The sequence below is a fragment of the Ambystoma mexicanum genome, chromosome 1q (genome assembly GCF_040938575.1).
Source record: "Ambystoma mexicanum isolate Mex_15411 chromosome 1q, UKY_AmexF1_1, whole genome shotgun sequence".
Taxonomy (NCBI): Eukaryota; Metazoa; Chordata; class Amphibia; order Caudata; family Ambystomatidae; genus Ambystoma; species Ambystoma mexicanum.
The window spans coordinates 808,612,208-808,629,222 of NC_090922.1; the positions used below are offsets into that span (position 1 = coordinate 808,612,208).

Genomic DNA, 17,015 nt, shown 5'->3' on the forward strand with positions numbered 1-17,015 from the left:
TCAGGCTCTTTCCTTAAAGGAACCTTATATAGTGTTCCATAATGCCAGTTGTCCTATGTACGGTCCCCTCCTTTCTACCTTAGGTGGTCACCGAATTTCATTTAAACCAGGAAATGGGTCTTCACGTTTTTCTTCCCAGACAACATGCTTTTACGGCTGAAGAAACATTACATAACCTAAATGTGGTCAGAACTTTAAAATTTGATCTAGAAAGGACCAAACCGTTTGGTAAAGCATTATGTCCCCAACAGGAATATAACCCACAACCATAGGCGACTCCACCGGGTGGTTGAATGGGGGAGCAAGAGCGAGAGTGAAATGGCGGTTGTGTCCTTGGATGCAGTCAAAGCTTTCGATTCAGTCAGGTGGTCGTGGTTGCTGGAGGCCCTGAGGGAGTACGGGATGGGGCCGGGCTACATTAGGTGGGCGAAGTTGCTGTACAATGAGCCGCTAGCTAGGGTTCGTACAGGAGCGGTGATAATCGAGAGGTGGCAACTTAGCAGGGGCACCAGACAAGGGTGCTCCTGGTCCCCGATGTTATATATTCTGGCCCTTGAGTCCCTGGCAGTATACCTTCGGCAACAATATGACATGATAGGCATCGAGGTAGGGGGAGAGAAACACCTAATATCCCTGTATGCTGACGATTTGCTATTATATTTGAAATATCCGGTGGAAAATCTTCAATATATTCTCGAGGTAATGGAAAGGTATGCGGAACTGTCTGGCATAGCGGTGAACCCCCACCTGTCTGGCATAGCGGTGAACGGTGATGTTGCTCGGTGGAAGATGTGGCGTAGAGTATGTCGAATGATGGAGGACCCGTACCCGTGTTCCCCGCAGATGCCGTTGGTTGCTTTGGCAGGGGAAGACAAGCAACTAAGGATGATAATCCGGACCTACTGGGTGTCGGTCAGGCTGGTTACATTGGGGGATGTTTGGCAAGAGGGGACCATTAGGGATTTTGAAGGACTAGGGGAAGAGGCGGGCTTGCATAGGGGCCAGTATGTCACGTACCTAAGTCTGGTGCAGAATATTCGTAAAATCTGGCCTGAGACTGTATTGGCGGAGGAACCAGACGCCACTATGGGGACAATATGACATATCAGAAGGGGGGCATGAGATCTCTAGATTGTATGAGATGGTGATGACCCGGGTTGGGAAGGAGTTGACGCATTTGAGGTGGGATTGGGAAACCGAGGTGGGAGCACAGAAGGAGGATGGGATGTGGGAGCGTGCTATGGGATACCACAAGAAGGTGTCAAGAAATGCTAGATTACAACAAATACAGTTGTATATAACGCACAGAGCTTATAATGCCCCTATGAGAATACCTAAGTTCGGAAATGTGGGACGACAAGCGTGCCCAAAATGCGACAAGGAAAATGCTGATATGACGCACATGTTTTGGTCTTGCCCAGTGATTGAGAGTTTCTGGGGAGAAGTGGCGCAAAAACTAGCGGACAAAGGGGTCACGCTCATTATAGATACAGCCTGGGCCTGCCTGTTGGGAGGGTTTCCCAGACCACGGAAACTTAAACATGTTGGGAAATTGAAGGACTTGGCATATGTGCTTGCAAAACGGAGGATTGCCATGGGATGGGAAGCAGTGTCGTAAGCCACGGGTGGAGGTATGGTGGCGGGAATTGCAGAAATGGGCGGAGGCTGAAACAGTGGTATGGCAGGAGGCATGTAGCATGAGTGGGGAAGAAGTGGGTACCCTGATGGCATGGAGAGTATTAATAGCAGGACTGTTTGGAACAATAACGGATTCCGCAGACTCAGGAGGTGATACCCTGCCACACGTAGCAGATACGGAAAGTGAAGGACAAACAAGCTCTTGAGGGGGGAGGAATTGGGGGGGGGGGGCAGTGCTCTTGACTAATTGATGTGTGTGATTGTTGCAAAAAGCGCTGCCAGTTTGGGTTGTATTGTTTGTTTTAAAAATTAATAAAAACAGTTTACCAAACTTTTTTTTTTAAAGCAGACCAGCTCTTCGTTACTTACGGTGGTCCTTCTCCTTGCAAAAAGGCAGCTAAAGCTTTCCTCACTAGATGGGATGTCTCTTGTGTCGGCAAAGCTTATGACTTGAATTGCTTGCGACTCCGGGGTCATTCCACTAGAGCCAAGGCAGCATCTGTAGACTTTACCAGGCATGTTCCCATGGTAGACATTTTGTAAAGCGGCTACCTGGGCTACCCCACTTGCCTTTTTCAAGCACTGTGCTATGGATGCATCTTCTAGAAATGATGCAAAATGCGAGCAAGAGGTGCTTTGCCTGAATGCCGTACATGCGGTCTCCTCCACCCTTATTCTAAGGCTTTTTAGTCTGGTCCCAACCAGTCGGGAGGGAGAGCCAGGACGAAAGAGATAACAATAATTACCTTCATGGTGATTCAGGTTCTTAGTCCAGGCTCTCCCTCCTTCACAACACCCACCCAGCCATCCCCTACAGTAAACATATACTTACATTGTCCCATCTGCTGCACCACAGGAATGTAGGGGTAAGGTGTGGGCTCCGTGCGAATAGGAATGCACGCACGACTTGGGCCCTACCCCATCAAAGTTCTTAGACAGCGATCTTTTGCAGCCAGCTTTTCCGTCCTACCTGCGAACACAGGCATTCACAACTAGTTGTGAAGGAAGGAGAGCATGGACTAAGGGAACCTGAATTACCCTGAAGGTAATTTTTTTATATTTGCCATGTGATTAGTGTAAGTTTTGAAAGATGTTTATAGTAAACCAAATCATTTTGAAACTATTTGTACACTAGTCAAAATAGTTGTTGGAAATGTACAGTGATTAATCCCCCTGCGGGAAGACCTATGGTTTCTCAGATTGGTTATATGACATGGTCATTTTGTCAAGTGAACTGAATAGGTTTATAATCTTTTGTTTTTTCTCATTGGTCTTTTCAGGCGACTCAAGAGCAAATCAGTGCAGACCTGAAGTCTCAACTGCTGTACCAGTTAGATAATGATGAGAGCTTACAAAAGGTATTTGGACCGCAGAAGGATTGAGTGTGTGATATAAAGTTGACTTCTGGAGTCCAGTTGTAAGAGTAATTTAAAAGGGTTCGGAATTTGGAAAGGTTTTTTTTTTCTCTTCAATCTTGACATCTCCAATATCTATATGCATATTTGTAGGCAGCCACACTATGTAAGTGGCACTTACACATTCTAGGCATGAGCCAGAGATGTGAGGAATCCCTGGGCTGTACAGAGTATTCTTTCACAGCAAGAAGTTTCCACACTTACCAGCAGCATCCTGTACTGATTAACTTTTATTGCTTCTTCACAGGCAAGTGAAATGTGCACTTAAATGGCAAGACCTTATTTCCTCTAGTCTCCAGATTCGGTAAGGGTTGTCTGTTAAGCCACAATTCTCATTTTGGGGATTCTATGGCCACTTTTTGGATAAACATTTTTGTTTTCCTCTTATTTATTTTTTTGGCTTCGTTTCCACCTTTTTTTGTGGCCAGAGGGACTTCTCTGGAAGTCCTCCTGCCTTTGTGTTCCTTCTTACCTGTTGGGTTGACTCTCTAAGGTGACCAGTCCCACCTTTTTGGTAGCCATTTGGGTACCAAGGTTTAATTTAAATCCTGCTCCTGGCCATTTTTATTCTAGGTAATCCCTTTGTCTAGGTGACTGTTAGGGAGAATTCTCAGAAATGTGCTAATTCCCTTCTACCTTGGAGATCCCAGCTCTTTTTTTCTGGGCTTTAGGACTTTACATTTTTATCTTGGAGAAAGTGAGACCCTTTTCCCCATTGTCTCGTATTTCTTCTTTGATTTGAACACGGTTTCTTTTGGTTTTGGAGTCTGACAAACTCCATAGGCATCATCTTTTACATTGTCACACAGCACCGTCTTTCAGATTTCCCATAGGTTTAAATAACTTCTTTTGGATAAACTGTTTCCAAGAGCAGTGAAGTGAAATTGACTTTCTCCAGCATGGGGTGTGGCATGAACTCACATGCTCATGAATATTCCCCGTCAGACTGGGAATCCTCATTAAAGAGAAATTCAGTTTCACTCCTGAACTGTCTTTCTCTGACAACTAATCACTGGTCTCTGGGCCATACTGCCCCCAGCCAATGGCTGCCCTTTACCTAAGCCCCTCTGCTGGCAGCCAGCTTCAGATTTTTACCGCACGGTAGAGTGGTGGGAGTACTCGTGTTTAGCTCTCGAGCTTCTTTTTTTTTTTACTCTCCATCGAGTTCCCTTCTTGGAGGATTCCGGAAGATTCTTTGAGGCCTACTCCACGTGGACATGGCTGAAGATAACAGACTCGACGCCTCTGTTCATGATCTGCCCTGGATGTGTACTACAGAGCCTTTTCCTGGACGATGGGCACGCCCTGTGCCTTTACTGCCTACATTCCGACCAAATGCACGTGGAGGAGGCCTGTGCGTTCTGCAAGGATATGGTGCCTTACACCATGAAGGACCGTCGCAAGCGGCTCTCAGCGTGGCTCCAGGTGAAGATCCTGGCTGCGGGTGTGTCCCGGCAGCAAGCCTCCCCCAAGAGGAAATCTGAGTGGTCTTCTAAGACATTTGAGGGCGCTCTGGCGACAGGGGACTAACATAAGGCAGAGCACTGCAAGCCCGCGGGCTTCTCGGCGGCCAGTTCAGGAACAGCATCTCCAGCACCTTCGACCACGAGCCAACACTCCGGGTCAGTGAAGAGGAGGAAGTCGGACCATCCAGGTAAACCTCTGGAGAAGTCCCAATCGACTTGGACGGCGAAAGCCAAGGGGGGATCGGGGCACTGTCTCCCCTCTTTAACCCCCCCCCCTTCTATGGTGAAGGCCTCAAGTGCATCCAAGTTCGTAAAGGCCCAGGTTCACCAGGCAAAATCTTCCCTTGAAGGAGTGGTGGCGTCCCTACCGAAAGCCGCGGATGCCGGTTCGCAGGAGGCAGCCCCTAATACGGGAGTTTCCCTTCCTGCGCAGAGGGATTCGTCTTGTCTAACCATTGAGAAGACACCGGTGAAGACTATGCCGATCAGCTCCCCTAGACTGTCCCCACTGGTGGAGCAGAGGGAGGTGGGGGGGGAGGGGGGCGGTAGTCCTGTAGGGCTCGGACGTCTCCTCCTCAGAGGAGTTTTCTGGTCTGAAGGCCGTGCTGGAGAAGGTCATCAAGGCCAGGTCCTATGGGGATGTGGAGAGAAGCGAGGAACGGCAGGGCGGTGAGGAGCCAGAGGCCATCATGCCACTGCCGCCACTCCCGTTGCAACCACTACCTCAGAAGCCACCACCAGCAGACGCGTCGGCGACATTCTACAGGCGCTGCAACTGTGCTCAGAAATCCGGACACGGATGCCCCTGTCGCCGACAGATCAGCCTGCGGCACCTGGACCGTAGGCGGAACCCCCCCTGTCAAGAGGAGAGTCCATCTCCTTGCCATCCTTCGACGCCATCCCCTCCTCCGAGGGACGATACGGAACGGGATACAGCAACGACAGGCACGGACGGCGGAGTGGACCTTTGCCAGTGCCCAGGGCTTCGCCACCCGACGAGATCGGCTCTTACTCTTGCGGCCCGTCCCCTTTCCGCCATACTGTATGGGTGTCCCTTCCAAGGGACGGGAGACGGAACCTTTTTTCACCAGAAAAAAACCTTCTTCCCTTTTAAATTTAGAGGCGCACGGGGGCGCCGCCCAGGGAGCATGCGCCGCCCTGACTAGGCCCTACAGCGCCACACCTTAGTCCCCTTTTCTGCGTCGACTGGAATGGGCCGAATTCACCAGCGCTCCTGGGTTTGGCTTTTTTGTCTTCAGGTACTCCGTCCTCAGGCATCACTCCTCCCCGGCGCATGTCTACTTCTACAGGGTTCAGCAGGTGTCCATCCTGCAGCAGGTTCTTCCCAATTTCAGACCCCCACGCCCTCTGCCTACGTTTCCTTGGCTCAGACCACGGTTGGCAATCATGTTCGGCGTGTGACTCGCTGTCCTCAAAGGCGCTGAAGAACAGACTAGCCAGGTGGAGGGAGCTCTTCCAGAGGCCGCCTCCAGATGATCTCAAGAACTTCGTGAAGCATCGAACCAGGCCCAAGGTAGGGCCAATATTTTCCAGCGCACCTTGCAAGGGAGACTCCTTCCCAGGGACTCTCCTGCGCGGGAGGGACCTGCCAGGTCCTTCTACCGGCACGTGCACAGAGTCTGCTCCCGGTTAGTGTTGAGAGACCCGAAAGTTCTTTTACTGGGTCTACACCAGCGGGGCTCTGCCCTTTTACCGGCACCATGGCCGAGGGGGCTCTGCCCTTTTACCGGCAATACATCTGGGGGGGGGGGGCTATGCCCTAATACCAGCAATACGTCCCAGGGCTATGCCCTAATAGGGGGCACCTAAACGCAGCTCTATCGACTCACGGGTCGAGGGTGTCTCACCTACCGGGCTGAGGCCCGAGGAGCAGGGTAGGCCTTGTGCTCCACACGCAAGAGCCTTGAGTGAGGCCAGACCCAGCGGGCCAAGCACCACGTCGCAGGCACGTGGCAGGTAGCGCGACAAATTGGCTGCCGCTCCAGAAAGACACCCGTCTGACGCCATTCCAGGAATTCTGCAAAGAACGAGTGTCAAGGTGGGACTGGCCCCACCAGGTACGTGGCCTACAGTCTACCCCTCATTTGCGCAGGACAGCTTTCCTTTGCGTCCTTATGGACAGGGTATGCAGCGGCTCCAGCAGCCCCCGCTACACTGTCGGCACCCACTGCCACCTCTTTGGCCAGTGAGGAGATGCTCTTCGAAGTTCCTCGGCCTCATGAGGTCTCCTCAGATGGGGTTGATCATCAAAGACTCCATCAGGGAAGTCATCCCCACCATGCTAGCTGCACCACATACTCCTCCATCGGGGCCCCCGTGCAGCCGCTGCCTCCGGCTCCACACTCTGCAACTTCCTCCGGCTGCGGTCCCTGTACCCAGCCTCTGGCGCCATCTATTCCTCCTTCACAGGATCCGGACTAGGAGGAGGATCCGGACACGCCATCCTCGGCAGGGTCCTTCCACAAATGTCTTGCTGGCCTAGGGGAGTACCTGGGCCTCCCCAACCCAAGGTCGAACAGCCGGCAGAGGGGGTTCTGCCAGAAGTCCTCACGGGACGCCCCTCTGCCAACATGGGGCTTCTACTCCAAACTGATGAGCCAACCCTTCTTGGCCAGGGAGACTACACGCCCCACTCGGCCCAGCCAGTCAATCGACGCCAAGTACAGGCAGATGGAGGGGGCTACACTCTTGCTCTCAACTCATGCTCAGCCACACTCCTCAGTGATCGCTGCAGCATCACTAGGCTCCAAGCCACAGTCGTCCTCTGTCTCTTCCTCTGCGGCGCTGCTAGGCAAGGACAAGATCTTGGAGGCGTACGGCAAGGAAATCTACTCCCAACGCATCCTTGCACCTTAGTCAGGCCAACGCAGATGCCATGCTGGCTGCCGCCAACCAAAGGTTATGGTGGGAAATTGCGGACTTCCTCCCGGAACTCCACACCCAGTGGCAATCACTCTTTATGGCGGGGCTAGCTGAAGCCAAGCTGGTGGCGCTTGACCTCATGGAATCCACAGTGGCTCATATCAATACCTCAGGCCGTGCCATCTGTATTGCCACGGACATGAGAACAGCCTGGCTCCGGGCAACAAAATTGAATCCGGATGTCCAGGAGCGCATTCTAGATCTACCGTTCAGGGGGAGGGTGGTGGGGGGGGGGGGGGGAGACCTCTTCCACTCCTCTACGGACGAAGAGCTGGACTAAAAAAAAAACTGGTCACAAATGGCAGTCTCTATCCATTCTTACAAAGACCACGCCCAAATCGTACACCCAATCCCAGCAGCGTTCGGGAAAAGGGTCGTACATATGGAGGGTTCTGTGGCTTCCAGGAACACGGATCCAGGCAGCCGGACCGCTCGCCATCTCAGAACCGGCGCAAACAATGAAAGGGGGGGAGAGAAAGGGCTTTTTCCAGTCCCCCCCCTCAGCGTCAGCCTCTAAGGGAAAGCAGGCATGACGCGCCCCTTCGGTTCTACATGTTTCCGGTGGGGGGCAGGCTTGCCCTCCATGCACATTTCTGGCGCCAGAATTTTGCGGACCCCTGGATCCTCTTCGTAGTATCCACAGGGTACAGCCTTCCTATCCCAGCCTCTCCTCTCCTCCACTCCCACAGGTTGGGACAGCAACTCCTTAGAGGGAGATCCGGTCGCCCGTAGAGAGCCGGGCAGTGGAGGAAGTTTCAGCCTCCCAGCAAGGTTTTGGCTTTTACTCCAGGATTTTCGCCATTCCGTAAAAGAACCAGGCGGGCCCGAGTTATGCTTGATCTTTCCACCCTCAACCTCTCCCTACCCCTGCAAAAATTCAAGATGGCTACGCCAGCTTTTATAGTGGCGACATTGGACCCCCACATGCATCTTTGCCACTTGGCACAGCAAGAAGTGTCCCCAGTTTGCATCCTGGCAAGGTCAGGGCCCGGCTCTCTGGGTGACTGGACTGAGGTCCAACTGGGGTCCTTCCTCCGACATCTTTTTCTCCACCTGTGGTGTCCCCCAGGGATCTAACCTCTCTCCCTGGCTGTTCAACGACTATCTGGCACTCCTTGCCCACCGCATCGCCGCTCTCTGCCCCAACTTTCAGTGCTATGCGGATAATACCCAGCTCATTTTCAGGCTACCCTCGGCCTCCCCCTCTTCTTCCCTCATCTCTGACTGTCTGCTATACAGGAATGGTGTGCCGCCAATGACCTCTGCCTTAATGCCAGTAAGACTGAGATTCTACTCATCGGCACACCCACTCCCTCCTTCCCTGCAGCTCTCTGGCCGTCCTCTCTTGGCCCTCTTCCTGCTCCTACCTGCAAGGCAAAAAACCTCGGGGTCATCTTCGACTCCACACCCCTTCTCTCCTCACATATCTGATGTCTCTAAGTCGTCACACTACCAGCTGCACCTCCTCAGAGGTATTCTTCCTTTCCTCCCCCCAGAAGCTCACTGTCTCCAGAGCCCTGGTTCTCTCTAAGCTGGACTACTGTAACAGCCTTTATCTAAATCTGCCTGCCTCTACTCTCCGCCCTCTGCAACTCATCCAGAACAGGACTGCAAGACCTGTCCTTGGCTTCAAGGCCAGGGACCGTATCTCTCCAGGACTGAAATCCCTGCACTGGCTCCCAGTGGCTGCGAGGATTAAGTTCAAAACCCTCTGCATTATCCACAAGGCCTTTTGGGGCCTGGGGCCAAAATACCTTAAACTCTCTTCCTAAATATCTTCCTTCTCGAGCTCTTCGCTCATCCGCCTCCAACTCCCTCAGGGTCAGCTGCATCTCCAAGCAACGAGTTGGGGGTAGATCTCTCTCCGCGGCAGGGGCCTCCCTCTGGAACAGCCTTCCTGCCTCCCTGAAACTTGAGGAGAACCATCTCCGGTTCCGGAAGCACCTCAAAACCTTCCTCTTTGCTTCTGCTTTCACTCCCCCTCTCCCCTGCTAAATTCCTGATTGAAACTGCACTGAATCTGCAACTGGGCCACTCTCACCGATCTCGGTCCTTGGCCCAGCCACACTCCCCTTGCACTGCCTCCCTGGCAACCCCTGCACTGCGGGACTGTCTCTGTACAGCCCCCCCTTCCCAGTACTTGTCTGCACTTACCTTGCACTTGCAACCAGCTGGCCCTTCTTATTTATCTTGTTATTCTACTACCCCTGTACTGCACTTTCCCCTCTCCCTTTCCCCTTGCACTTTCCCTTCCCCTCTGTCCATGCACTTGCGCGATCTGAATGACACATGGCTTAATAAGATCATTGTCTGTCTTCCCTTTGTCCCCCCTCCCTGCCTCGTCGCGCATTGAAACACTTATAGGTGCGTTACAAATGCCATATCCTATCATTTCACCTCCAGTGGACCGGCATGAAAGCATACGCCTTTCCGCCCACTCCTCTGATCCATAGGATAGTTTGCAAGATCAAGGAGTCTCGCCGACTCCTCATTCTGATAGGTCCATGGTGGCCGGCCAGGCCATGGTTATTGGAGCTACTCAGCCTCACGGAGGTGCCTCGATAAACCTTCCGACAGACCCAGCACATCTTGTGGCACAGCAGGGGAGAGAATCATCCATCCTGCGCCAGGGAAATTAGCTCTCACAGCGTGGTACCTGAGCAGGTAACGCTTCGGCACCTTAGCCTCTCCGAGCCCAATCTGGATCTAATGCAGGGTGCCAGGAGCAAAGCCACCAGGGCCCAGTAGAAAAGCAAATGGACCAGATTCTGCCACTGGGCAGACTCGAAGGGAATTGACCCCATGGCTTGCACTTTGGATGACATGCTCTCCTTTTCGGTGCACCTCGCTCATCCAGGCGTACAGGTGCACATACCTTGCAGCCATTGGGGCTTGCAAGAACTCAAGAGGGCGGCATTTTTTCCTCCTCCAACCCTATCGTCCAAAAATATCCCACGGTTCTTGCTAGGCTCTACCCACTCGTCAAGAGACCGCTCCCGGTTTAGGACCTCAACATAGTTTTGGGCGCACTTGCACACAAACCATTCGAGCCAATGGCATTTGTGGACATCAGGATGGTCACCATCAAGACGGCCTTACTCGTCGGCCTTGCCTCGGCTCGTAGAGTCAGTGAGATCCAGGCGCTGGCCACCTCAGAGCCATATACCAGCTTTTACAAGGACGAGTTAGTCATGCAGACGCACCTGACATTTCAGCGCAAGGTTCCGTCTGCTTTCCACCTTAACGAGGAAATAGTCCTTCCTATGTTTTTTCCCAATCCTAAGGACGAAGCACAAAGAGTGCTGTACTGCCTGGGTATCAGGTGGGCTCTGAAATTCTACTTGGACACGACCAAGGGTTTCCGCAAGTTGGACGCCCTGTCTGTTTTTTTTTTTTTTGAGGCTCAAGACCAGGCTATCAGGCCTCTAAGGCCTCCATATCCCGCTGGATGGCCTCTGCCATCAAGGAAGCGTACGAGGGCCAGCACAAGCCACTTGCGGCAAACATGCATGCCCATGCAGTTGGGGCCAAGGCAACAGCCATTGCATTCCAGTGCCATGTCCCTTGGCAAGTCATAAGCAGGGTGGCCACTTGGGCCTCTCCTTTGGCTTTCTGCAAGCATTACTGTTTGGACGCTGGCTCTAGATCTGATGTGGCTTTCGGACAGGCAGTTCTCAGGAACCTATTTGCTTAAGGAGGGTCCCCTCTCCACCCTGGGGCTAAATTTTAGTTGTAATCGCCCATACAGTATGGAGGAATGGGGACGGGACTTAAACGTAGTGACTGACGTACTTAGTCCATAGTCCCCTTTCCTCCATACGTCCCACCGTCCTCCCACCTAATACTGGTGAAATTAGGCAATGTAAGATCTATTGTCGACATGTCCATGGGGACTGAGATGTGGAGCCGGAGGGCGGAGTCAGGGCAGCGCATGCTCTGTGGGCCACGCCCCTGCACACCTCTAAGTTTAACGGGGAAGGTTTTTCTGATGAAAAAGGTTCTGTCTCCCGTCCCTTTTGAAGGGATGCCCATACAGTATGGAGGAAAGTGAACTTTGGACTAAGAGCAAGTTAGTCACTAAGGTGAGTAACTTATAATTTCCATGCTATGATTTCTAGGGTCTCGGAAATGTTTCTACTGGTCCCCAAGGAGAAGGAAGGCTTCCTGTACCAGTGCCGTGAGGCCAAAAGAAAGACCGTGCTTTCGATCCCTCTATTGGACGACATTTGGGACGAGGTGTTGTCTGTTTTGAAGAACCCGTCCTCGGCGTAGGCGAAGAGGGACCGGTACGAGATGTACAGAGTGCCAGACTCTGCACCCAAGTGTCTCAGATCCCAACCGTCCCTGGACTCGGTTGTCTCTGTGAAGAAGTCGTCTTCCGGATCTTCGACGTCCCGTGACGTCGGGGGGCCCCCACCTGCGCTCTCCGGTGGGAGGCCAGCTGGTGAACTTTGTCAGCGTGTGGAAGTCGATCTCCACCAACCGTTGGCTGCTGGACGCCCTGGCCCACAGGCACACCCTGGAAGTGGCCGCGCATTCCACCGGTGGCCAGCAAGGAAAACCACGTCCCTCAACTTCTGCTGGAGGTCTGGGCCATGCTGAAGGTCACGATGGAACTCGTCCCAAAAAAGCTCTGGAGTGTACTCCTCGTACTTCCTTGTCAGAAAGAAGACTGGCGGTTGGAGACCCATACTGGACTTCCGCCTCCTCAACAAGTACATCCGGTCCCAGAGGTTTCGGATGGTCACCCTTCAGCACGTGCCTGGACAACTGGAGGGATACTTCCCATCGTCGCTGGACCTGGAGGATGCCTATTTCCACATCCCCATTCACAAGGGACACCACAGGTTTCTGCGCTTTGTGGTCCAAGGACAGCACTACCAATTCAAGGCCCTCCCCTTCGGATTCACCAAGTGTCTGGCACCAGTGGTGGTGCGGCTGCGCCTGCAAGAGAATCACGTTTACCCTTACCTAGACGATTGGCTCATCCAACCGAAGTCGAGAGAGACCGCTGTCGAGCACATGGCAGGGACCGTCCGGCTACTAGCAGAACTGGGGTTCTCGATAAATTTTGAAGTCCTGCTTGGTACCATTACAGGATGTGTTGTTTCTAGTGTCCCGGCTCAAAAGTGTCGTGCCTGGTGTCCCCGTCGGAGGAGAGACTAGCGGCTAACCTGGGCAAGGTACAACGGCTGTTGACCCTGAAGATCGCAAGGATGTGGTCCATCAAGTCCCTCCTCGGCATGTCTTCATGCACCTTGTGCGCCTGTGCAGGCTGCGGATGCAACTGCTGCAGGAGTTCCTCAACGCCTGTTGGTTCCAGATATCTGGAAGCTTTGAGGACAAGATCACCCTCGACAAGAGTTTCTGTCGAGCAATTCGGTGGTGGGGGGTCCACATCTGTCGGCTGCAGATTTCCAGACCGCCCCCTCATCAGGAGACGGTCATGACGAAAGCATCCCTGGATGGATGGGGTGCGCACACCGGTCGTCTCCACTCAAGAGGCCTGTGGCTACCGGAGGAGAAGTCGTTGCACATCAACGTCCTGGAGCCATGCCACTTCCCATGAACTGGCCTCTGGTCTTGCACATTGGTATGTGTGATGGACAGTGTGCCGTTTGCACATCTGTTTCAACAGCTTCGATTTCCCCATGCTGTAAGGTAGGAGTGCACAAACAAAGCATTCCTCATTCGAATTTAGTCTTCCAACTTTCATATGTTAGTACCAGATCTTATTTTCCAAGTCTGGTGTGCTGTCTAGGTAGTCGTTTAGTTCGTTGCTATCGTCTTCCTGTGTGCTTCTTTTGATTCTCAAGGTTTTCATGTAGTTTGCTAGAACCACATCCTTGAACACATCCGTATAGCTTCTTCTTGCTGGAGGATTCCCGGGTGTATCCATCCATGGTTCAGGCCTCTTCATCTGTACCATTTGAGTAGAAGAAAGTCTGGCAATTCTTTTCCTGGCTATGGATAGCCATATTGATACTGCTATCATCTGTGCACGTTATAGTTTTGCTGGATTTGCGCTTGCCCCTTTCAGTGCTGGGTCAGGGGTGCTTATCAATGCTGTCTGTTGGTTTCTTCTCCAACTCCTTTTGTTTCTTTGAGAGTTAATCTGTCTCCATTTGTGTCTTCATTTCACTTGTAGAGCTTCTCATTGTTGGTTGTCTAACTACCTCCCATTCTTCGGATCATGGTTCTGCAGTTATTGACACTAGACCTGGTGTATGTGCACTGATCGTTTGCATGTGTCTTTTTCAATATCCTTTTCTCACTCTGCCGACCATGTCTCACTTTTCAACTCAACTTTTACCACATGTGTGTCATTGCTAATAACATCCATTTCAAGTTCACTCACTCCTTTGTCAGACCTCCTAGGGACTGGAATGTCTATAAAGGGTCTGGGTGCCTTTGTGGGTTTTATGTGTACATCATTAGGCGGGTGCACTGGAATCGGGACACTTTGTGCACCAATGAAAAATGCAGTTTGAATAGTCAGTGACAGTAAAACAATGATGAATAAAATGCATAGGTACATTATACCTTCTATAGGTCAACCTACTACACTTAGTTCTGGAACAATAAGAGCGTCTCTCCTCCTGAGGGATGACTATGCTACTGCTTTGGTTTCCCATCGCGATCATTTAAGAAAGAAAACAAACTTTGATTACATTCTGGGCAACATTATCTCTGGATTCTGCCATTTCTGCTCTTGGGTTGCAGGTACTGGAACGATTGTCCTCCTTTGCCTGAATAATGGATTGTCTCTTACTCTGGACACTGTTCCTTTTGCTGCATATGAAAATGTCAAAATCGGGTAATAAGTTCAGCAAGTTTCTTAGTTTGCTTGTTCAAAATAATCAAGCTCCCAGTCGATGCCTGTTATCCGTTTCACTCCAGAATGTACCTTTCACTGTCAGCATATACGAGTGAAGCTTTCTGGCAACACTCTCTCGATCTGTCCTCTACGGAAATATCTTCTCCGGAAATTCTGATGATAAAGTTCAACCTGCATTACAATGCCATACAGGAGCATGCTCATCTGTGTAGAATTAGCTAGGTCTCTGATGAAAGTGAGGAAGTGAGGACGTCCACACCGGCAGGCCTCCGCACAAGTTCTGGACAGTCCTCAATCAGGCAAAAGAAGATGTTGCTTGCTAGTCTATCTTCTGGTGACAGACATTTGTCTTGTCCTTGCTGATTCCTGGAACTGGTCGGCACTCACTGTGAGCAGCTTCTGTGATTTCGATGAGCGTAAAGAGCAACCTGAATTATGATTCAGTTCAGGATTATACTCAAACGTTCTGTGTTTGCTGGATCTTGAAATGTCAAAACGTCAGTATGTCTCCTGACAAGATCTGGGCAGTCTTCAATTAAACTAAAGATTAACACGCTGATGAGCCTATTTGCTTCTTCTGCTTGGGACATTTGTCTGGTCTTCTCTGTACTCTGGAAGCAGAAGGAATTGCTCGGCGATCAGTGAGCAGCCTCCTTATTGTCTTGGTCTTGAAGAAATTCAGTGATAGTGGGCCTTCCCACTAGCAATGGGTATGATCTCCAAACTAAGTCAAAATAACTTGGAACGTCTTTAGTGATGTCACTGCTGTGGGACACCATAAGTGAGTCCAAACAATGCTCCTGTTTAAAACGAGTCTGGATACTGTATTTTCTTCAAATGTGTCCTCGATCAAAATTTGGCATATCCTTTTCTTATCAAGGCTTCAGTGTGCCTCAGTCCAAAGTTCAGACTGTTGTGGCTCTCGTGTGCAACTAGAATGCACAGTGTCCATTTTTATGTCCTTATCCCCTTTTTTGCTCAGAGGAAATGTCCAAAATTAAGCCACAACTTTGCACAAAAGTTCTATGCCTCTGTTTTGCTGTTCATGGATCTTTCCTCATCATGGATCTCGTCAGCACGTGCTGTCGTCCTTCCCCGTCTGTAGTCTCTACGCATTGGGGTGCGGGCAGGGGCCTTCTCCGTTGTATGGCTTGATGTCACCCAGGAAGAGCAAAGCCCTTTTTTCCTTGTAGCTTGACTGCAGAGGGATTGACTTCTACTTTAAAGGGTCAGTTGAACGTTGGCTCGTCCCACCTTTTCCTTGTGGTTTCTCACCAGGACAGTGTCCCCAGGGAAAACTGGTGGTAGATGTAAACTTTGAATCGGGTCTGTTTTAGTATCTCCTTCTCTGCTCTTTGCTGCCCTACACCCTTTTTGCGTCGCTGCAGCTGTCCTGAAATTACAGTAAGATAAGATGTCATGCAATTCAAGTAATTTTGCATTTCTGATCCTAGAAGTTCCCCGGTTGACTGAGTATCACATCTAGCTCTATCTCAGGGTGTCAATGGAGTGTGCATCCGTCTGCGTGTTGCTATGTCATGCGGCGTAAGATGGTCAGAACCAGGCTGGTTTCTGAGTGCATACAATGCCAGTGGTAGGCAGTGCAACCATCCCTTCTTTAGAGTAAGCTTCAACTTGGCTATCCTTTCCTTTAACAAGCCGCTGAGCTTCTCACATAGTCCATTACCTTGCGGATGATACGCCGAAGAGAACTTGTGCTTTATACCAAGACGCAAGCTAATCTGTTTGAATACTGCAGTAACAAAGTGAGGACCATTATCTGACCTCATGACCTCACATACTCCCCATCTGGGAAATACCTCTCACCAGAAATTTGGCTGCACAGGTAGTCTGGGTGTGTACATGGACCTGCTTCTATCCATCCAGAGAATGGACACACCACAACTGCATACCTGTACCCGTTACATACTTGAATCATGTTGACGTAATCGACATGCAAGTGCAGATAATGCAGGGAGACTAATAGCAGAAGGCACAGTTATTAAACGCCATGCTTGGCTACGACAATCTGAGATTAAGCCCGAGACCCAAGCCACCCTCATAGACATGCCAATAGAACCGAACGTCCTATTTTGGGAAAGCAGTGGAGGAAGCACCGAAGACGGCTAAGGACGAATACGAAACCTTAAAGTCCCTCGACCAACTGACAAATAAGCCCTGAGGTCAAAGGGGAAATAACAATTTTTGTCGCTTTCGCAGCCAAAACTCCCAAAGAGGGTCCAATTACTATCAGGGTCAAGGATCCCCATGGGGCAGCAATCAGCAGGCTACTCAAGGCTTCACTAGAGGTCAATGCAGGGCCCGCGGTAGGGGGAGAGGCAGCCAGGTAGAGGCGCTATGCCTCCCAATAAACAGCAGTGGTGTTCTGCTCCGGTTCCCTTCCCATGCATCCCCAGTAGGGGAGCGCATTTCCATCTTCACCCACGCGTGGGAAGGGATCACTTCGGACAGATGGGTGCTGTCCAGTGTCCGCGGGATACTGTATAGAGCTACTGGAACGCCCCCGCAACCAACCTCCTAGACAGAAGATACACACCTTGGAGAACCAAAGAATCCTCCTTGAGGAGATTGTTGTTCTTCTTGTAAAGGACGCAATAGAACTCTGTCCCAGGTAAACAAGGGTATTTATTCAACCTACTTCCTTGTGCCAAAAAAAGATCTAACAATGCGCCCAGTATTAGACTTGCACCCTGC

General features: G+C 51.2%; 1 protein-coding gene across 2 annotated transcripts in view; it reads left to right on the plus strand.

Moving 5' to 3' along the window:
- DHX9 (DExH-box helicase 9) overlaps nt 1–17,015 on the plus strand; it is a 745,262-nt gene that overhangs the window by 372,613 nt on the left and 355,634 nt on the right. For both annotated transcript variants that reach the window (XM_069641409.1, XM_069641410.1), the window contains one exon: nt 2,919–2,996. In XM_069641409.1, coding sequence (XP_069497510.1) covers nt 2,919–2,996 — 78 coding nt within the window. The remainder of the gene's footprint in view (nt 1–2,918; nt 2,997–17,015) is intronic.